This window comes from Amblyraja radiata, chromosome 22, assembly GCF_010909765.2.
Source record: "Amblyraja radiata isolate CabotCenter1 chromosome 22, sAmbRad1.1.pri, whole genome shotgun sequence".
Lineage (NCBI taxonomy): Eukaryota > Metazoa > Chordata > Chondrichthyes > Rajiformes > Rajidae > Amblyraja > Amblyraja radiata.
In genome coordinates, this window is record NC_045977.1 from 32,883,338 (window position 1) to 32,906,543 (window position 23,206).

General features: G+C 45.2%; 1 protein-coding gene across 1 annotated transcript in view; it reads left to right on the forward strand.

Annotated features, from left to right (window-relative positions):
- Positions 1 to 10,840, forward strand: part of LOC116985868 (germ cell-specific gene 1-like protein) — a 127,879-nt gene extending 117,039 nt beyond the window's left edge. Inside the window, exon 5 of the mRNA XM_033040957.1 lies at positions 10,238 to 10,840. Within this exon, the coding sequence (XP_032896848.1) occupies positions 10,238 to 10,538 (301 nt within the window). The 3' untranslated portion in view covers positions 10,539 to 10,840. The remainder of the gene's footprint in view (positions 1 to 10,237) is intronic.
- Positions 10,841 to 23,206: the final 12,366 nt, after the last annotated feature.

Genomic DNA, 23,206 nt, shown 5'->3' on the forward strand with positions numbered 1-23,206 from the left:
GATGAGGTTTTTTAAATTAAGGGTCCGCTATTTATTTCAGCTTAGTTTAGATTAGTTTAGTGACTATACAGGCCCTTCGGCCCACCGAGTCCGTGCCGACCAACAGTCACTTGTCCACAATTTCTATCCTACACCAGGGACAACTTATCAACCCACAAACCTGCACGTCTCTGGGATGTGGGAGGAAACCGGAGTACCCGGAGGAAACCCACGGGGTCACAGGGAGAACGCGCAAACTCCACACAGACAGTACCCAAAGTCAGGATCGAACCCGGGTCTCTGGTGCTGAGAGGCAGTAACTCCACCGCTGCGCCACCTTTTAAACAAAGGAAGGTGTAATAAGCCGTAGAAGCTTTATGGCCTTCTTGTTGCGGTACCAAACGTGGTGAATAAGGCCAGACGCCAGGCAGGTTCAAACAGTAGTTTTATTCAGGTGTTACATGTTAAGTTGGTCCGCTAACGTAATTGTCATTGCTACTGTAGCTGAGCGGGGTTGTGCTCTCGGGCTCAGCTACCTGTTCACTGCCTAGGTCTCGAGGTGAGACAAGCTTAAGTAGCAGGACACTCGCCCTAGGCCGTGACGTCACGTGCCAGCCCTCGTAGCTACTGACGAGGGTTCTGTGTAAGTGGTCTGTGTATCAGCTGACGCCACATTCTTCTGTTTTTATGTTCTTAATCTTTTGACCTCACTGTTAACCAATTTTTAAATGCCATTAGGTATAGGAGACAGAAACAAAAACAGACAATGCTGGACAGACTCAGCAGGTCAGGCAGCGTCTGTGGCAAGGTACACATAGGTAACATTTCAGGTCAAACACCCTTCCAGAAGTGTTTTCAATGCAAGTTTTTCTACCTGAAACATTAAGTGCGTGTATCTCTCCACAGATGCTGTCTGATCAACTGAGTGTTTCCGGCAATTTTCTGTTCATATTTAGAATCGCATAAAAGTGGATGCAGCACAGGCAACATTCAGATGGTCAGTGGGGGTGAATCTGTGGAATTAATTGCCACAGAAGGCTATGGAGGCCGTCAATGGATATTTTTAAGGCAGGGGTTACTGGGAGGCAGGAGAATGGTGTTGAGAGGGAAAGATAGATCAGCCATGATTGAATGGTGGAGCAGACTTGATGGGCCAAATGGCCAAATTCTGCTCCCATAACTTATGAACGTATTGTGGCTGTATTATAGTACTGAAGGCCTGCATTTGAGAAGTACCATCACGCTGAGCAAAGCTATTCCCAGCATAGTTACAGCACTGGAAAATACTTGGCAATGTGGAAGACACCTTGTTATGGCCTGTTAACATAAAGTAGTAGAAATCCAACCCAGTTCATTTAAGAATAGACACGAAAAGCTGGAGTAACAGCGGGTCAGGCAACATCTCTGGAGTAAAGGAATAGGTGACGTTTCGGATCGAGACCTTTCTCAGGCTAATTTGATATTTACCTATGAACTTATTGCACACACAAGTCACCTCCTTTTTTGTGATAAGCCAAGTTTTAAATTTCCGATTTCATCCTGAACTTGCACAGCATCTTTAATAAATAACCCTTGCAAACGGTGACAGTAATATTTCTTACGATATCCTAACCTAGATGTCCCTTTATGGAATTGCGATTATTTTTACGTGCCGATCCGTACTTTTATTTATTTATTTATCTGTTTATTTATTTATTTATTTATTGTTAGAGGTAAGTACAATAACGTGGTACCACAGTACCTAATACGTACTGACATATTACATTTCATATACAACTTCTTATTTTTAATTTAATAACAAAACAGGAGTAAGGAAGAAAAGAGTAGAAAAAGAGAGATTATCATAGAGATTGGTGCGTGAGACAGTAAGGTAGCCCGAAAGAAGAGAGTACACGAAAAGGTACAGAAGAATGGAGAAAAAAAGGAGAGATAAAAGAAGATACAGAGAGATAAAGAGAAAGAAAAGAAGTAGAAAGAAAAGCTCCATAATGTTGATTCGCCGTCAACTCTGCCACGGTGCCTTTCTCTTTACAACTTCCTGTTCTGCGGGGGCGGGCGCATCCTCGACTGAGATGGCAGACTGCTCATAATTCTAATGTAATTAAGTGTATCATTAAAAGAAAAAGCCGCAATACCGTCGAGCTGCCCATTGATGTGTGGTCTTAAGCAAGAAAGATGACAAAGGTTGAACTCCCTGTGAAATTTATCTGCAGCAAACAGCACAGTTCATTAATGCTGAAATTAATTTCCCAGTATAATGCGGTCATGAATATGACTCATGCTGGTGGATTAAACCGTCTCCCTTTCACTCACCATTACTATTTAAAATGAGTCCTGTCATTTTCGAGAAGAAAAAAAAAAATTTCTCTGATTTGATTGAGTTTCTGATCAAAGGTGACCCCTAGGATATTGATAGCGGGGAAAAGGCACTGCCTGGGAATTTTATGACATGAGTGTCATTTACCACTTATCAGCCCTTGCCTGAATGCTATCTCTAGTCTAGGTGTTGCAGATTGCTTCATTTGCTGCTATATCTGTCTACTGAGTTATGAGCGGAATTGAATATTGGGCTATCACCAGTAAACGTGTGGCCCTGTAATCTTTGGATGAAGGAGGGTAGTTGATGAAGCAGCTCAAGATGGGTGGCCCTTGAACAATGTTCTGCTCAACTCGTGTAGTAGCGTGTGGAAACAGGGAACTGCAGATGCAGGATGCAAGATGCAAAGTCCTGGAGTAACTCAGCGGGTCAGGCATAATCTCTGGGGTAAAAAGGATGGGTGATATTTCAGGTCGGGACCTTTCTTCAGACTGCCACCTTACTCTGTGATGCATGGCTCTAACCATTGGTGAATGAACATTCAACGCTTGATGTTCATTGATTTCAGTTTTAAGACTACTTTGATGACACATTTGGTCAAACATCGCCTTAATGTTCAGGAAATTCACTTTCAATTCACCTCTGGAATTAATGTCTTTGGTCTGGATCTGTACTAGTGGTGTTGACAAAATTCAATATGGACCCTGATGAGGTTAGTGGTGAGTAAACACTGCCGGATAGCATTGGCGATGTCTCCTTCCATAACACTGCTGATGATTGAGAGTGGACTCATTGGGCAGTAATTAGTTGGGTTGGATTTCTCCTACGTTATATATGTAGGACATAACTGGGTATTTTCCACATTGTCGAGTAGTTGCCAGTGCTGTAACAAAACTGCCGTTACAGGCGCTTTCTAAGGGCTGAATCAGCCCATTCGTGGGGCCTTTCAGCGCCCGGCGCGGCTTAAAATCAAACTGGTGCATTGAGGCGATCAAGGCTCCCGATGTTGAAGCCCCCGCCGGCCGATGAAAGGCCCCGCGAACGGGCCGATTCAAGCCCCACGATTCGGGGCGGACAAAGCTGCTGTTGCTGTAGTTCGAAGTTGGTCATCAACCAGGTCAGCTACCGATGTTACCGTCAACAGGGCCCACGGCCGAAGCCTGGTGTGTGTGCACATGCTCGCGCATGCATGTGTGTGTGTGCGCAGGCGCGCGCGGCCGCCAACAAATTGTGTGTCCCCCCCATGTTTTGATAGCGATTTCCGTGCCTGCTATCCTACACACACTACCGACAATTTATATTTATACCAAGCCAATTAACCTACAAACCTGTACGTCTTTGGAGTGTGGAAGGAAACTGAAGATCGTAGAGAAAGCCCACGCAGTCACGGTGAGAATGTCCAAACTCTGTACAGACAGCACATGTGGTCGGGATGGAACCCTGGTCTCTGGCGCTGTAAGCGCGGTAAGTCAGCAACCGTACCGCTTCACCACCATGACGACTTTGTGATGTTTGTGAAGCCCTTGACTGCATGTTCCAGCAAGACACGGCGTAGAAGTATTTTGTGATTTTATACTGCCTGCTTTCTCAGAGAGAGAGTACAGAAAACACACGCTGATTTACTCCAGCAACCCTTTGAAGTTTCATATTACAAGACATTAAAATGATATGCCTGGAGCTGTCAGCTATGATCATAGAGATAGATATGATAGTGGATATCCCACTGACTTTTATGAAGTGAAATACAAAGATTCTGGAATCAAAAATCCACGCTATCAAATCCTTCTAGCATGCCAATGATTGAATATCTTTTTTTAACAGAACTCCATTTCCATAAGTCTATAATATTTGCATATATAAATTATATTTGTGCATGAAAATGCCTTTGGGCTGTTCAAAACTCCATTTCCTCGACAAATAAGTAATGAATGAGTTTGTAGGTATCTGATATAACTATTGGCAAATGTAATGACTGGTCAGGAATTAATAAAGGTAGGCCCGCAATCTCCTGCCCTTAATTATTGTAAAACCTGCCGAGAAGTTTTTGGATTTAAGTTATTAGTTTCAATGCTTTCCCAAGAGGACTTTTTCAAACCTTTCTTATTTTCCTCAGGGCTTATTGGCTTTTTGCTTGCTGGAATATTCGTGAAGAAACACCTCAAGTGCCTAATAATTAATTTTGCCATTTTCGAATGCTCCTATATAAGGTTTTGAACATTATTTCCTAAGCTCAGAATGTAGGGGTAATTCCCGTCAGGTTGAAACCATTTTATTAGTTTTAGTTTAGTTTAGTGTAGAAATGCAGCGTGGAAACAAGCCCTTCTGCCCACCGAGTCCAGCGATCACCCGTACACTAGTTCTATCCTACACACTTGGGACAATTTTACAGAAGCCAATTAACCTGGAAAACTGCACATCCATGGAGTGTGGGCGGTAACCAGAGCACCCGGGGAAACCCATGCCGGTCACAGGGAGAACGTACAACGTACAATAGATTTACTAGAATGTTGCCTGGGTTTCAGCAACTAAGTTACAGAGAAAGGTTGAACAAGTTAGGGCTTTATTCTTTGGAGCGCAGAAGGTTAAGGGGGGACTTGATAGAGGTTTTTAAAATGATGAGAGGGATAGACAGAGTTGACGTGGAAAACCTTTTCCCACTGAGAGTAGGGAAGATTCAAACAAGGGGACATGACTTGAGAATTAAGGGACTGAAGTTTAGGGGTAACATGAGGGGGAACTTCTTTACTCAGAGAGTGGTAGCTGTGTGGAATGAGCTTCCAGTGAAGGTGGTGGAGGCAGGTTCGTTTTTATCATTTAAAAATAAATTGGATAGTTATATGGATGGGAAAGGAATGGAGGGTTATGGTCTGAGCGCAGGTATATGGGACTAGGGGAGATTATGTGTTCGGCACGGACTAGAGGGGTCGAGATGGCCTGTTTCCGTGCTGTAATTGTTATATGGTTATATTATATGGTACAAACTCCATACAGACTGCACCCGTAGTCAGGTTCGAACCCGGGTCTCTGGCGCTGTGAGGCAGCAACTCTACCGCTGCACCACTGTGCCGCCTCATGAAAAGTTCAGAGAAGTTCTTCACATTCTCTCTCAGAGGGAATGAGATTGAGTGTTTTGCACTTGGTACCTGCTGTTCTGAGGACCAGGGTCAAAACTGTTAAACCATTCATTCTGATCTTCCCTTCCAAGACTGAACCAGTGCTCTGGATCCAGGGAGTGTGTTTTCTCTTCAGTATTTATGAGTGGAAATACCCCCGTGTGAATTATATTAGTGTGGGATGTCCCACACACACCAACTACCACGCAGGCCGGATACATAGAAACATAGACAATAGGTGCAGGAGTAGGCCATTCGGCCCTTCGAACCTGTACCGCCATTCAATATGATCATGGCTGATCATCCAACTCAGTGTCCCGTACCTGCCTTCTCTCCATACCCCCTGATCCCTTTAGCCACAAGGGCCACATCTAACTCCCTCTTAAATATAGCCAATGAACTGGCCTCAACTACCTTCTGTGGCAGAGAGTTCCAGAGATTCACCACTGATACAGCATGGTCTTGTTCCAGAGTCAGAAACCATTTGCCATAACTGCACCTAGGAAACAAGATGAGAAGATGAATGGTCAATGTTCAGATGGAACAGGCTGGAGAATGGGAATAGTGAGAGTTTTTTTTTAACAAAAATAATTTAAATCAATTATTTGCAAAAATGAGATGCACAATACAAAACAATACAACCAAACCCTCCACCACAATACAAAGTAAAACAAATATTCTTAAATTCCAAATATTAAATAACTATTTCGCCATCCTTATTGAGGATGCATTCCACCCCCAGCTTCGCCCAGCGGTCCCGGAAATCCCCCACGGCGCCCACGGACAGCGCGTAGTCCCTTTCTAAAACTACCCGGGCACAGACGTAACCTGGAAAAGGGGCAGGCAGCCGGCTCGGGCAGAGCCCTCTTCCTTCCGCCTTGTGAGAAATATTTGGTGGGGTTCCACAGAGAGGTTGCTAACACCAAACCATTGTGCTCTTGGCCAGGGTACAGGGTGGTGAAAGGTGAAGGAAGCGCCAAGCAAAAGGAATAGTTTCACTGTCAGAGACAACAAAACTCTGTGAGCTTGCTGCACTTGTTAATGGAAGTAAGGACAAAGGGAACATAGGCTTAATGTTTGACAATGAAAACAAGTCCGTGAAAATCATAAGTCTTGGTTAACCAGGGCCAGAATCAAATCTTTATGTTATAACATATGACCTTGAACATGCCAAAGTCAATGGTACCCTTTAGTCTTTGAATTTTAATGGGTCTTGTGTGGCTTTATTGCATGATAGATCAAGTATTTTGATTTTAATGTATTTTGTGCCTCAGGTTTATTGGCTACTTGGTGCCTTTTTCAAGTAATATACACATGCCACTCATTCACTACCTCCCCGAGGGAAAGTATTGGAAGCATAAATACATCAGTGTATCTGTATTTATCCTTATTAACGAGTCAGGCAGATGTTGGGCTTCAAGCATATGCATAAACAGGTTGAGGAGTCAAAGCAGATTCTACATAAATTGCATCAGTTTCTTCGTACTTGCTGGCGAATCCCAACTTCACCTTCCTTCTTTGTTACTTTACTTTAAAACTTTAATATACACCGCGGAAACAGGCCCACCAAGTCCACGCCGACCAGCGATCACCCCATACACTAGCACTATCCCACACAGCAGGAGACGATTTTACCAGGGACAATATACAAATTTTTACCAAAGCCAATTAATCTATATACCTGTACGTGTTTGGAGTGTGGGAGGAAACCAGAGCACCCGGATTAAATCCACGCGGGTCACGGGAAGAATCTACAAAATGCGTATAGACAGCACCCATAGTCAGGATCGAACCCAGGTTGCTAGTGACAAGGCAGCAACTCTACCGCTGCGCCACCGTGCAGCCCTTCTCCTCTCCTCACCCTCCATTGTTTCCAAATTCTTTCACCAGATGAGAAATAATTTCTTCCAACTAAGTAACGGGAAGACAGAAGGCTTCATCAAGAAGGGTGCCACCCCGTAACGTCACCTATCCATGTCCTCCAGGCGTGCTGCCTGACCCGCTGAGTTACTCCAGTACTTTGCATCTTTAACTGCCCTCTCTGTTCCAAATTCCACTCCCCCGCCTGTATTGCCTTTGCAATGTGTCTGAGCCTTGTCCACATAAGTCACAGGTGGTAGAAATAAAGAATTGCAGATACTGGTGGCCAGTCTGAAGAAGGGTCCTGACTCGAAACATCACCCATCCTATTTCTCCAGAGATGTCTAATCTGAAGAAGGGTCCATTGAGGAGGGTTTGTACAGAGTTTGTACATTGTATTTTGTCCAGCTCTCTGGATAACCCAACCAGCATCATTGCTATAACATTGCCGTACCCTGCCAGCAGGCTGCCCCACCATCCAGTACAGATAAGCTCCAGGCTGCTTGCCAATCCTGGTGTCAATTTACTTGGTAATTCAACCTGGCGACTTGACATTATATGTGTAGGAAAGAACTGTAGACGCTGGTTTAAATCAAAGGTAAACACAAAATGCTGGAATAACTCAGCGGGACTGGCAGCATCTCTGGAGAGTAGGAATGGGTGACGTATCAGGTTGAGACCCTTCTTCAGACTGATTCTTGCACCACTTTGAAATAGCAGAATGACTCATGATCATAACTATCTTCATTCTAGCCATACATGTGGTAGACACGAGTTCATTATGGATAGTCAGCGTGATTTTGTTAGTGGGCTAAATACAGATAAATGTGACCAGCTTAGATGGGGCTGCTTGGTCGTCATGAACAAAGCAGCATCTCTGGAGAAAAATAATGTGTAATGTTTTGGTTAGAGACCCTTCGTCCATCTCAATAGAACTTAATGGAATTGGTTAACAATTTAATGAAATTTGGTCTAATTTATTGTTAGCAAAGGTTCATAAATTCATAAGTGATTGGAGCAGAATTAGGCCATTCTACCCATCAAGTCTACTCTGCCATTCAATCATGGCTGACCTATCTCTCCCTCTCAACCCCATTCGCCTGCCTCTCCCCATAACCACTGACACCCGTGCTAATCAAGAATCTGTCAACCTCTGCCGTATAAAATAGCCATCAACGGTCTTGCAGTCATCTGTGGCAATGAGTTCCACATATTCACCACCCTCTGACGTAATTTTTATTAAGCCAACCTATTGATGAAAACAAAGAATAAAATAGGAATAGAAATGTAGCAGTTTAACCATCATTTATATTTCACTCTTGTGTTTCATTTTGTATTTGAAAAAGAAATCAACGGTGAATTGTTAATAAACTATTTCTCCATGATGGTCACATTCCCCTTCCACTCTCACCGCGATTGTTCATACCATTTTAACAGCACATCGTGATGTGAATTCACTGCTGAAAGATTGAAGAGCATACTGTGAAGATAAAAATGACATATTCTTGTAGCCAGCACTAATAATCAGCAATGTTGTGAATAATCGTCCACCGGGATGTGGGACGAATCACAACTCTTCCTCCAAATTCCCAGAAGAAGCAAAACAGGTCAATTTGCTTCCTCCCCACACCGCAAATTTGTTTGAAGCTGTCAGAGATTGTAATGTAGAGTTGAACATTGGCATCCGTCTAGGTTAGTTCAGTTTAGTTTAGAGATACAGCATGGAAACCGAGCCCGCTGAGTCCATGCCAACCATCGATCACCCGTTCACAATGGTTATATGTTATGCCACTTTCCCACCCACGCACTACACCAATTAACCTACAAACTCACACGTCTATGAAATGTGGGAGGAAACCGGAGAAAACCCACAAGGTCACAGGGAGAGCACGCAAACTCCACACAGACGGCGCCCGAGGTCAGGATCGAACTTGAGTCCCTGCTGCTGAAACAGCGCTGCTCTACCATTGTGCCACCCAGATATTTTATATATAGAGGTAGCAACAAAAAAGAAATGAGAAGAAAAGTAGGCCATGGGAACCAATGACCTTGTTCTGCCAGTCAGTATGATTATGATTGAACTGATCCTGGCCTCAGCTCCTTGTAGAATCAAAGATCTGCAGATGCTGGTTTGTACCAAGGCTGGTCACAAAGTGCTGGAGTATCTCAGCGGGACAGGCAGCATCTCTGGAGAAAAGGGATGGGTGACGTTTCGGGTTGAGACCTTCTTCCAAGTTTGATCCAAAAAGTCACCCATTCTTTTCTCCAGAGATCCTACCTGTCCCGCTGAGTTCCCCATTATCGTTGATTCCCTTATTGATTTTTTAAAAAACCTGTCTAATCGGGCCAAAATGTGCTTGGAAATAGGAAGAGGTTAGCACGATAGATTAACAATTGACCTCCGCTCACAGGTCCTCTGGGCTTGAAACTAGACCACACTGATGAGATATGAGTCACCTCTCTGATGCATTTATCAAGCCCCAAAGGCCATGACAACGACAATCCACTCCCAGTAAACTCATTATGATCTCTCTTGATAATTCCGGTCACGTGGATATTAATTTCATCACCTCTCTTAGAATCAACACACAGATCCTGAATGGCAGAAGTAGATTAAAAAAAAAAGTATATCATGCCAAATGTGGTTTAAAAAAATACTCATATACCTGCGCTTTGAAGTATTGCGTACAGTTCTGGTTGCCCAATTATAGGCTGGGTTATATGTTCACCCCGTGACCTGCGTGGGTTTTCTCCGAGATCATCGGTTTCCTCCCACACCCCAAAGACGTGCAGGTTTTTAGGTTAATTGGCTGGGTATAAATATAAATGGTCCCTGGTGTGCATAGGATAGTGTAAGTAAGCGGTGATCGTTGGTCGATGGGCCGAAGGGCCTGATTGCGCGCTGTATCTCTAAACTTAATCAAACATGATAAGATTGCTTCATTTGCTGCTCCTTCCCTCTCCACAGTCTCGCATGGGGATCCTTCACCTGTTGCATGGCAGCCTCGGTCACCACGCTGAACTCCTACACCAAGACGGTCATCGAGTTCAGGCACAAGCGCAAACTCTACGAGCAAAGCCTTCGAGAAGAGCAGATGTTCATCGATCACGAGGCCATCAACTACTTCCGAGAGAGGTCCCTCCAGTCAATCTCCAGCTCGGTGGAGGTCTTTGCGGACCCCATCACTCACACAAGTAAATCGCTGATGCAGGGCACATCAATGGACTTGAGTGAAATCCCAGAGGTACTGGGAGAGGACCAGTGTTAAACACCATCTGATGCTGAATCCTGAGAGACAATATCTCTGCTCTAAACTCCCACCTGTAGACCAAGTAAACGTAAAGGTTAGACTGCACTATCCCCTTTGTCAGTGTACATCAGCTGTATTGATGTTTAAAATGCGTTGATGAACGGGAAATAATAAAACAATACATCAATATAGAATGCGTACAATAACGATTTTTATATTTTTAATAGGGTTGTATAATATATTATTGTAATGTAAACTTATTTATTTTCAACCAAATGTATCAATATATGTCCTGGACCATATGCATATGTATTTAATGCTCATCACTCCTTGTCTATCCTAAATAAACATCTAATCTTCTTTATTCCCTTTGTTCACTTGATGATTAAATGCTGAAGTATTTTCTCGAGATTGATTTTAATCTTCATTATAATTGGAGGCACTAATGCATCATCAAGGTACAATTGTTTGTTAACGTTTTAATTCCATTGCTCAATCAGTTCTTCCATCAAATTGATAAATGATTCTGTGTGGTTTGGTTTAGTTTAGAGATACGGCGCGGAAACAGGCCCATCGGCCCACCGGATCCGCGCCGACCAGCGATCCCCGCACATTAACACTATCCTACACCCACATGGGACATTATTTACATTTACCAAGCCAATTAACCTACAAACCTGTACGTCTTTGGAGTGTGGGAAGAAACCGAAGATCTCGGAGAAAACCCACGCAGGTTACGGGGCGAAAGTACAAACTCCCACAGACGGCACCCGTAGTCGGGATCGAACCCGGGTCTCCGGCGCTGCATTCGTTGTAAGGCAGCAACTCTACCGCTGCCCCATCATGACGGTGGCGCAGGAGGGAACTGCAGATGCTGACTTACACCAAAGATAGACACAAAATGCCGGAGTAACTCAGCGGGACAGGCAGCATCTCTGGAGAGAAGGAATGGGTGACGTTTCGGGTCGAGACCCTTCTTCACGCATCCTTGTGTCCCTGTCGTGAGCACATCTATCGCTGACAACAATGGGCCAATTGGCCATAAAGAGATGACCTCCCTTCCTGAGGTCATCTGTTGCTGGCCCTATATTGTTCTGGCCTTTTTGATCTTTCAGTCTGAAGAAGGGTCCCGACCCGAAATGTCACCTATACCTTTTCTCCAGAGATGCTGCCTGACCTGCTGAGTTACTCCAGCACTCTGTGTCTATCTTTGATATATGATATATTTCTGAAATATCACTATACACTTCTCTTGAAAGGTTGCAGCTATCAAAAAACCTCGTAAAGAAAATCCTTGAGAGGAACAGCCACCCCAATCATGGAGGAAGGAATCTCGGTTGCCGCAGAGACATGTATCACCCTCTGAGCATCTCGTAACATTAGCTGCTGCACTTTCTTTGGTGAATTGGAGGGGGGAGGTGGAATTAAAATTCATGCAGCAATGAATCAGGCTCTTCAGCCCAACTCGTTTACGGCTCATCTAAGCTATTCCCATTTGCCCACATTTGTCCAATATCCCTCTAAACTACTATCCATACTCCTGTACAGATATCTTTTAAATGTTATCGTATCTGCAAAGTTAATCGTCATTGAATAAGAGGTGATGGTGAGTTGAGCACTGAGTTCATTTTACACCTGGCTTGTTTTACATTGCGCCTTCTCTTTACTTGATCTTTATTACATCACATGCAGATTTACATTCACCATTTTTAGTTCTGACACTAACTAAGGGGCGGCACGGTGGAGCAGCGGTAGAGTTACTGCCTTACAGCGCCAGAAACACAGGTTCGATCCTGACTATGGGTGCCGGCTGCGTGGAGGTGGACAATTAGGATAAAACAGCAGGTGTAAAATGGACCAGTGTGAAATGTTCTGATATAAACTCAGTCAGATGTACAAACGGACTCAATGAGAAATGGGACTGATGTTGGACAAGAGAGGATGTGATTTGGGTTGTGTGTAAAATAAGTCAGATGTAGGATGGGCCAGATATACAATAGTCTAAATGTGGCAGGTCTAAAGTGGGCCAGTGTAAAGTGGGGCATGTATTAGGTAGGTGAACTGTAAACAGCCTTGTTTGTAAATAGGGCCAGGTATAGAACGTTATTAGACTTTAGACTTTACTTTCTAGATGCAGTGTGGAAACAGGCCCTTCGGCCCACCGAGTCCAAGCCGACCAACAGTCACCCCGTACACTGGGGCACTAACACTAGTACAATTTACTATTTTGCCAAAGCCAATTAACCAACGGTTTCATAGAAACATAGAAAATAAGTGCAGGAGGAGGCCATTCGGCCCTTCGAGCCAGCACCGCCATTCATTGTGATCATGGCTGATAGACCCCAATCAATAACCCGTGCCTGCCTTCTTCCCATATCCCTTGATTCCACTAGCCCCTAGAGCTCTATCTAACTCTCTCTTAAATCCATCCAGTGATTTGGCCTCCACTGTCCTCTGTGGCAGGGAATTCTACAAATTCCCAACTCTCTGGGTGAAAAAGGTTTTTCTCACCCGAAAGGTCACCCATTCCTTCTCTCCAGAGATGCTGCCTGTCCTGTTGAGTCACTCCAGCATTTTGTGTCTATCTTTGATTTAAACCAGCATCTGCAGTTCTTTCCTACACAGCCTGCAAACCTGTACGTCTTTGGAGTGTGGGAGGAAACCGGAGCACCCAGAGAAAACCCACATGGTCACAGGGAGAACGTGTAAACTTTATACTGACAGCACCCAGAGTCGCGTTTGAACTGGGGTCTCCCGGCGCTGTAAGGCAGCAACTCCACCGCTGCGCCGCTGTGCTGCCCAAATCTGTATACATTTTTTATTCTTTAGAAAGGAGATGTCGGATCTGTTTCCATCACACATTGATGAGAAGCTTTCCATGCTCATGACATGCATAATATTCTCTTCAATTACAAATCTGTGCCCCTGCTCAACTGTTTCCCATTGTGCGTTTGATCAAAAACGTCAACATTTTGAACACTCCGCATAATCTCTGCATAAACTCTGTTCCAAAGAGAGCCATCTCTTCACCAACTGCAGTCCACCGTCTCCCCTGCAATTGCAATGAATCTTCTCCACTTCCTTGCCATTGCATTCAGGTAACTTCTTTACAGCGGTGCCCAGAAATGAATACAATAATTGATCTAAATTCCAATCCACGATTCAAAAGGGTTTGCAATATCTCGCATACTTTCATACTTGCTAGTCTCTTTGTAAAGCCAAGGGAACCAAAAAAAAAAAATTTCAAAGGTTATTTTATTGGTCACATACACCTAGGTGTAGTGAAATGCTTCTTGCCATGCAGCACATAAAGAAAGAATACAGACATAACAATAATAAAGAAATTTAAACATAAAAACATCCCCCCACAATGGTTCCCATTATTGGGGAAGGCACAATGTCCAGTCCCCATCCCATGTCCACCCATAGTCGGGCCTATTGAGGCCTCCACAGTTGCCTTTAAGGAGGCCCGATGTTCCAGGCCGTTCTCGCCGGATGATTGTACTCCGGCGTCGGGAGAATCCTCTCGGCGGCATGGTAACCCTGGAACGGCCGCTTCCCTCACCGGAGACCGCGGCTTCCGAAGCCAACAATGCCGCGCCGGTTGGAGCTCCAGCACTGGCGATCTCATCGAGAGACCCCAGGCTCCCGATGTTTAAGTTCAGCGCCGCCGCCCGCAGCTGGCCGCTCCAAAGACCCACAGCTCCGCGATGTTTATCTCGGCGGTCTTCAGCTCACCGGAGCTCCAGCGCGGCGACCCGGGCAAGGCATCGCCCGCTCCGCACCACGATAGCGCTCCAGCGCTGTGCCGCCACCGAAGCCGCGGTTCTGGGCGGTCCCCAACAGGAAACACCGCTCCAGGCCCGCTGGTAGGCCGCGAGGACGGGTCGAAACTGCAGCCCAGAGAAAAGCTGCCTCTCCGACCAGGTAGGGACCCTGAAAGATAGTTTCCCCCCTCCCCCCCCCCCCCCCCCCCCCCCCCCCCCACATAAAAAAGTCTAGACCTCCAGAACAAAAACACTTTAACTAACTAAAAATAAAAATAAAAAGAGATGAAAAGACGGGCAGCTGCTGGCTGGGCAGCCATGCACAGGACAGCGCCCCCTCCCTTTTGCCTTTAAAAAACCACATGCCTTTTCTTTAAATTGTTCTCTAAATTGGCGTGGCACTTTCTGTGCGTGTGTATGCGTGTGTGTGTGTGTGTGTGTGTGTGTGCGTGTGTGTGTGTGTGCGTGTGTGTGCATGCGTGTGTGTGTGTGCATGCGTGTGTGTGTGCGTCTGTGTGTGTGTGTGTGTGTGTGTGTGTGTGTGTGTGTGTGTGTGTGTGTGTGTGTGTGTGTGTGTGTGTGTGTGTGTGTGTGTGTGTGTGTGTGTGTGTGTGTGTGTGCATGGTACCTAGGATACTTTGTTTCCATGTGCAGGAAGGTAGATACTGGTTTATACCAGAGATACACACAAAGTGCTGGAGTAAATAAACAGGTCAGGCAGCATCTCTGGAGAAAAGTGATAGGTGACGTTTCGGGCCAGGAGTCTTCTTCAGACTGAACCTCTTCAGACTTCAGTCTGAAGAAGGGTCCCAACCCAAAACGTCACCTATTCCTTTTTCTCCAGAGATGCTGCCTGACCCGCTGAGTTACTCCAGCACTTGGTGTCTATCTTGTAACTATAAAAGAACTGGGGCTTGGTGCACTGGAAGACTGAGAGTCAGTAATGAGTGGTCAGAAATGACGGGTGATCAGATTTCACTGCCAGATGGGATGTGAGATTTAAGTGTGAAGAGAACTTAAATATTTGCAAAGACTTGCAATCAGTTAACCCATAGAAGAGTGGCAGATTATGATGACGTTGGCCTTGAAGCAGGCAATATTGCAGAGACTGCCGTAGTAACAGATGGAGTGTGAGGTTCGATGCCCAGTTACGGGTAAAATGGATGATTGTCCAACTTAAATTGGGAGACTCAGGACGGGCAAGGAAGAGAGGGCAAGAACACAGAGGTGTAACGGGAACCAAACACAATGGCTTTGATTCGAATTCACCGACGGCTTAAAGCTAACATCGGATGGTAGCAATGTTTGTACTATTGACAAAGCTGCCACAGTGTACTAGTTAATTCATTGTCCACATAGACAGTGGCAGAGAGGCAAACTATTGTGCTACCAAAGCTTCTGGGAGTTCCGTCCTGCCGTGCTGTCAGCTCAAATAGACTTCAAAGTTATGAAGGGCGCCTGAGAGGATTGTGGATTGGATTTTTAATCATTGCAAGATCAGGCAGCTTGCCAAAGTGAGTGGCAGTCCGTCCCCCTGATGGAATAGCTAACACAGATAACGCTTGTCATCTGCACACTTGTTAAACATTGTACATTGACACCAGTCAGGCACATCCCTTTGAACCACAAGATCACTGAATTTATGATCAGTCCCAGGTGAAGGAAGACCTCACTCAAGTTTCCTGGCCAGTTTATGCAAAGCATAGAAACACAGAAAGCAGGTGCAGGAGCAGGCCATTCGACCCTTCGTACCAGCACCGCCATTCAATATGATCACGGCTGATCATCCAAAATCAGTACCCCGTTCCTGCTTTCTCCCCATATCCCTTGATTCCATTAGCCCTACGAGCTATATCTAACATATGTTTATGTTAATTTTTATGTAGTTGTGTATTTCGTTGCTTTGTTTTGGTATGACTGTATGGCAAAATCAAATTCCTCGTATGTTGCAAAACATACTTGGCTAGTAAATTAATTATGATTACGATTAACTCTCTCTTCACTGGTGTCAGAACTGTGTGGAAGAAAGAGTCGTAATTTCCTGATCACAAAGGACTTACCAGGCACCGCAACAAAGCTCCAGTGCGTATTTTGAAGGCAATCGTGGCCGTGAAATCTGGCTACAAACTTTGTGTTGCTGCCATGGTTTACTTGGGGCAGTGTGAGAGGCAGATGGTGATACACATGCCTGTGGCACGAGTCACATCAGTCAGCATATTAATGAAGGTGTGAGTGGGCACATGAATAAAACATGCCTGTAAGTGTGCATTAAAAACAAAGTTAATCTGCAAGCATGATTGCAGGCGTATCAGATCTCAAACCATTAAATAATGGCCTTGTGTCAAAGACCATTGTGCATAGTTTAGTTTAGTTTTGAAATACAGCGGGGGAAACAGGAACCGGGTCAGCGCCGAACAGCGATCCCCGCACATTGATGCTAATCTACACACACTAGGGACAATTTATAATTCTACCAAGCCAAATATCCTGCATACCTTTGGAGTGTGGGAGGAAATCAGAGCTCCCGGAGAAAAGTCACGCAAGTCACAGGGAAAAGGTACAAAGTCCATACAGACAGACCTCTTTAGTCAGGGGGTAGTTAATCTGTGGAACTCATTGCCACAGAGGGCTGTGGAGGCCGTCAGTGGATATTTTAAGGCAGAGATAAACAAATTCTTGATTAGAACGGGTGTCGAGGGTTATGGGGTGAAGGCAGGAGAATGGGATTAGGAGGCTGACATCAGCCATGATTGAATGGCAGAGTAGACTCAATGGGCCGAATGGCCTAATTCTACTCCTGTAACTTGTGAACTTGTGAACATGTGACAGAACCCGTAGTCAGGATCGAACCGGGGTCTCTGGCGCTGTAGGCTTGGCTGCTGGCCTTTCATTGACAGGTTGGCATGGGTGCCTTCAGCAAAGCTGTTACTCTAGAGACGTGGCCAGATTTGCGCTCCACAGGGTCCTCTGGGGCTCAGCCATCTGAATCATTTGTTGCATCACAGTCATATGTTGCAATCTCCGTAGAATGCTGGTCAACAGATCCATGGTGAGACCAGTCTGAAGTCTCTTGGCAGCGCTTGTGCATCTGACAGCAGCCGCATTCATTTCTCTTTCCCCATCAGAGCGGTCGATGTTTAGTTTAGTTTAGTTTAGAGATTACAGCGCGGAAACGGGCCCTTCAGCCCACGGAGTCCGCACCGACCAGCAAACCCCGTACACCAGCACTATCCTGCACACTAGAATTTAGAATGCTATTTATTGTCATTCAAACCTGGGTTTGAACGAAAGTCCATTTCTACAGTTTTTTACATTACAAACACAATCCAAGACCCACACTTAACATAGTTTACATAAACATCCATCACAGTGAGTCTCCAACATCTCCTCACTGTGATGGAAGGCAAAGTCTTTATCTCTTCCCTTTGTTCCTTCTCCCGCGGTCCAGCAGTCCAACTGCAGTGTCGAGGCGAACTGGGGCTCCGATGTTAAAGCCCCCGGCGGGTGATGGTAAGTCCTGAGGCCGTTTAAGCCACGCCGGGCGATGTTAGGCCCCGGCTCCATGTCCTTAAACCCGCGATTCCAGCGGGAGAAGTCGCCGTTGCGGAGCTCGGAAAAACGGTCTCCCACCAGGGACCTGCGAGCTCCCGATGTTCCCGTCCACCGGGTCTGCGGCCGGTGCCTCCGAACTCCAAAAGTCGGGTCGCAGCCGCACGCCACCACAGCTCTTCCCGCTCCGAAGTTGGCCAGCTCCGCGATGTCAGTTCTGCAGGCTCTGCAACTGGAGCCCGCAGGTTAGTCCCAGCCGGAGCTCGCCGCCGGCTCCACGATGTTAGGCCCAACGACATCCGAGACCCGACAGGGAATAGTCGGGTCCCCGCACAGGGAAGAGATTAACGGTTTCCCCCACAGCCCCCCCCCCCCCCACCACCCCCCACATATACACAGCTAAAACAAATAATAAAAACTGACTCAAAGACATACATTTAACAAGACAAAAAATAAAAAAAGACAGACGACTGTAGTCGAGCCGCTGCCGTTAGGCGCCGCCACTCCCACTAGGGCCAATTTACAATTATTACCGGACCCAATTAACCTACAGTACAAACCTGTACGTCTTTGGAGTGTGGGAGGAAACCAGAGCACCCGGGGAAAACCCACACAGTCACTGGGAGAACATACAAACACCGTACAGACAGCAGGATCGAATCTGGGTCTGTGGCGCTGTAAGGCAGCAACTCTACTGCTGCGCCACCAAGCTGTCAGTTTGTAACGAAGAAAAAGCAAATGTTTTCTTGAAGTAAATAAAAGTAAAAATCTAATGTTCAGGAGACAGGCACACAGAAGCAATCACAGGGGGGACTTGCAAACTCCACATTAACAGCATCAGACGTCAGGATCGTGGTGAATCTGTGGAATTAATTGCCACAGACGACAGTGGAGGTCAAGTCAATGGTAATTTCTAAGGCAGAGCTAGATAGATCCTTGATTAGTATGGGTGTCAGGGGTTATGGGGAGAAGGCAAGAGAATGGGGTTAAGAGGGAAAGAAAGATCAGCCACGATTGAATGGCAGAGTAGACTTGATGGGCTGAATGGCCTAATTCTGCTCCTATCACTTATGAAGTTCCTTCTCACACTGCCTGGAGCTTGCACATCAGAAGAGGGCGTGAGGTGACAGGAAACGTGGGGAGGAGGATGAGTATGAAGATGTTAACGTTCTCTTTGGATGTGGTGGCCTCAATTGCTGCCAGCTGACCCATGCTGCAGAATAATAACGATACAAAGCCTCCTGTTGTAAACAGCCAACGTGAGTAGCGGCGGTGACTGCTTGCAGATGCCACATTAATCAATGGGCAGCTCAAAGTTGGCATGTTGCCTGCAGTAGAATGGGTGCGCAGGCAACAATCCTTCCATCAAGTTTTAGAGGCTATCCGATTTAATCTGCCTGGCTTCAACTCCTCAGGCCTCTGAAACCTTAATCGAAACGGCTATGTACTGAAAATACTCTTGGAAGATTGAGTGGCTGTTGTTAAAGGAACATCAGTTATCGTGCTGTATCTTAGAAGCTAGATCTTTACACGGGGCCTTCAGGCTTCCTGCACTACATTAGAATCCTCCGCATTACTCTCCAAAGCCAGGATAAAATGGTCTGCCACAAATGGTCTGACGTATTCTTTTGCTTCTGAAGGAAAACTCAGTGGGTAGAATGGGCGGCAAGGTGGCTCAACGGTAGAGTTGCTGCCTTTCAGCGCTTGCAGCGCCAGAGACCCGGGTTCGATCCCGACTACGGGTGCTGTCTGTACGGAGTTTGTACGTTCTCCCCGTGATCACGCGGGTTTTCTTCGAGATCTTCGGTTTCCTCCCACTCTCCAGGTTTGTAGGTTGTTTGGCGTGGGTTTGTATACTTGGTATAAGTGTGCATTAGTGTGAATGTGCGGGGATCGCTGGTCGATACGGTCCCGGTGGGCCGAAGGGCCTGTTTCTGCGTTGTATCTCTAACCTAAACTAAATTAAACTAAACTAATAGGTAGCTACTTCAGACTGAGAGGAGATATAAACTTGAGTTACCTTCGATGGGAAGTTCATCCCAGTCTGAGGTACAAAAGTGCCACTAAGTGACCACAAAGTTTTATAGAATCATACAGCTGGTAGACATGTTCACTCAGTCCATGCTGGCCATCAAATATCCACTTATACTATTTCTGCATTCATTCCTGGAGCTGGATGTAGTACGCTGGAAAGCTCTAGGTAGAGCATCACTCAGCACTTCCATTTTAATCTTCCTACATTCTTATAAACCGAGCATAGGTTTAAGGTGAAGGGAAAAAGATTTTATAGGAATCTATGAGTGATAACCTTTTCACAAAAGGGTAGTGGGTATATGGAACGAGCTGCCGGGGGAGGTAGTTGAGGCAGGGACTATTGCAATGACAAAGAAGCAATTAGAGGTACATGGATAGGATAGGATAGGTTTAGAGGGATGTGGGCCAAATGCAGGCAAGTGGGATTTGTGCAGATGGGACATGTTGGTCAGTATGGGCACGTTGGGCTGAAGAGCCTGATTCCGTGCTGTGTGACTCTCTCAGTCTATCACTGCTGAGTCAAAGACCTGGAACTCCCTCCCTACCAGTACAGAGTGCCCTTCACTATACAATCAGCATGAAAATAGGGGTGGCGTGGTGGCGCAGTGGTTTGATTCTGACTACGGGTGCTGTCTGCACGCCGTTTGTGCGTTCTCCCCGTGACCTGCGTGGGTTTTCTCCGAGATCTTTGCCTTCCTCCCACAATCAAAAGGTTTGAAGGTTAATTGGCTTGGTATAAATGTAAATTGTAGGATTATGTTATTGTGCGGGGATCGCTGGTCGGGCCGAATGGCCTGTTTCCGCACCATATGTTTAAACTAAACTAAAATGGTTGATCATCACTTTCCCAAAAGCAGCTAAGGATGGGTAATAGTTGCTGCCTTTTGCAAGCAACGTCTCATTCAGAGAATGAATAAGACGTTGTTAGCAAAGCTTTCTTGCATTCAAAAACTAAAGATAGTTCCGCAGAATTTCTAAATGAAATGAAGTCTGTACCATTAAATCACTCCAGTATTCCAGATGAGGGAGATTAATCTTAATTTTAATGGCCTTTATAGGGTGAGAGAATAACTCATTCAAGAATGTTTTATTGTCATATGTCCCAGATAGGACAATGAAATTCTTACTTGCTGCAGCACAACAGAATATGTAAACATAGTACATAACGGAAGAGAAAAAAAAAGTTCAGAGTGTATATATGCACATTCACACATACTCAATAAATAAACGAAAATAGTGCAATAATAATAACAGTCTGTTATAATTCAGAGTTTATTTGCTGTCGTGTTTAAAAACCTGATGGCTGTCGGGAAGAAGCTGTTCCTGAACCTGGTCGTTACAGTTTTTAGGCTCCTGTACCATCTTCCAGAATGTCAACGGTGAAATGAGTGTGTGGCCAGGATGATGTGGGTCTTTGATGATGTTGGCCGCCTTTTTGAGGCAGCGAACTAAGCAATGAAGGATTTAAAAAGGAACTGCAGATGCTGGAAAATCGAAGGTACCCAAAAAATCTGGAGAAACTCAGCGGGTGCAGCAGCATCTATGGAGCGAAGGAAATAGGCAACGTTTCGGGTCGAAACGTTGCCTATTTCCTTCGCTCCATAGATGCTGCTGCACCCGCTGAGTTTCTCCAGCTTTTTTGTGTACCTAAGCAATGAAGGAATTGGATTTAGCCACAAAATGTTGGAGTAACTCAACAGGACAGGCAGCATCTCTGGAGAGAAGGAATGGGTCGAAACCCTTCTTCAGACTTCTTCAGAAGTGGGATTGATTGACATGTTTTCAGTTTGTTACGTTGATTTGTTAAAGAAACGTTGGTTCTCAACTCAGCTCTGCTCAGAACAAAATGTTGGAAAAGACTGAGTGAAAAGTTGCTGGGAATTTATAATTACCTCATCCCCGAGAAATCGGGAAAAGGTAATGTGACTGTAAAATATTACATTTCGAGAAGATGTCAAGGTTAGCAGTGCTACACGAAAAAACAGAATGAAAAAAAATCAATTTATTTTCAATTTATTTTTTCTATGTCTAATATTAGAAATGGGGGCACTGCTCAATAAAGTTGAAAAATAGAATGCATTTTTCTTGTGACAGTGTTAAACATAAAAAATAGTTTTAGTACTACTTAGCTTGTTGCACCTAAATTCAAAACTCCGACAATGGATACGCACCAAAATTGAAAATGTCAGTGTGATTCATGCAGCTTTTAGGGTTGTGCAATGATTTTTTTTTGTATGCATTTGTTTTTTTTTATATATATAGGTTAGAGATATACTTTCTCAATTATGGGAAATGCACTGAGGTTCAGTGACTCTAAAGGAAAACCTTGAATCAGGATGGAAACCCCACAGATCCGTTGCACTATGCCATTAAACCATGACGCTTTGACCCTGTTCAAGTGGCTCATAAAGTTTATGCTCCAATTTCATTATCAGGATTGTGGGCTCCAGACAGCACCAACCACACATTAATGTGAGTGGTTGCCCCGTATTGAAGGCTGCCAGCACTGACTGAAGTCAAGAACAAGGGCACACACACAGGCAGGTGGGCACGGTGGCACAGCAGTAGAGTTGCTGACTTACAGCGCTTGCAGCGCCGGAGACCCGGGTTCGATCCCGACCAGGGGTGCTGTCTATACGGAGTTTGTAGGTTCTCCCCATGAACTGCATGGGTTTTCTCTGAGATTTTCGGTTTCCTACCACACTCCAAAGACGTACAGGTTTGTAGGTTAATTGGGTTGGGTAAAATTGTAAATTGTCCCTAGTGAATAGGATAGTGTGTAAATTGCTCGTTCTAAGCTTCCCTCCAGTTCCAGTCAAAAACACCGAATCAAGCACTTGAACAACCAATCTTTATTCTACAAAGTCTACAAAGCATAATTACAGTTCAACTACTGTACCTATCCCACCGCGGGTTCGATCCTCGTATCTGCCTGATCAAGCCCTCTAGGCCTCGCTCAAACAGAGACACTCCAGAAGGTCACATAGTCCCAAGCGCTCTCCCAGAAGATCGACGCTAGACCTCATGGTAGCGGACTTTTATAGGTCCCGGGACCTCGAGGGGCCGAACCACATGGGGGTGGTCTCTTAATAATCCAATTACAGATATCGACATTAACACCATACATAACAGATATTTCCATAACCTAATAATACAGCAGCTCAATACATTGTATTCAAACCGGACTTCTCAAGGAAGCCAACTTAGAAACATTTATCCTGATCTGCAAGAAACCCAGACAAGGCTCAATACCTCATCCAATCAATACTCGGCAAAGTAGAACATTATTTACAATTATTTACAAGGTGTATGTCTGGTTTGCAACCGTCCAATCCA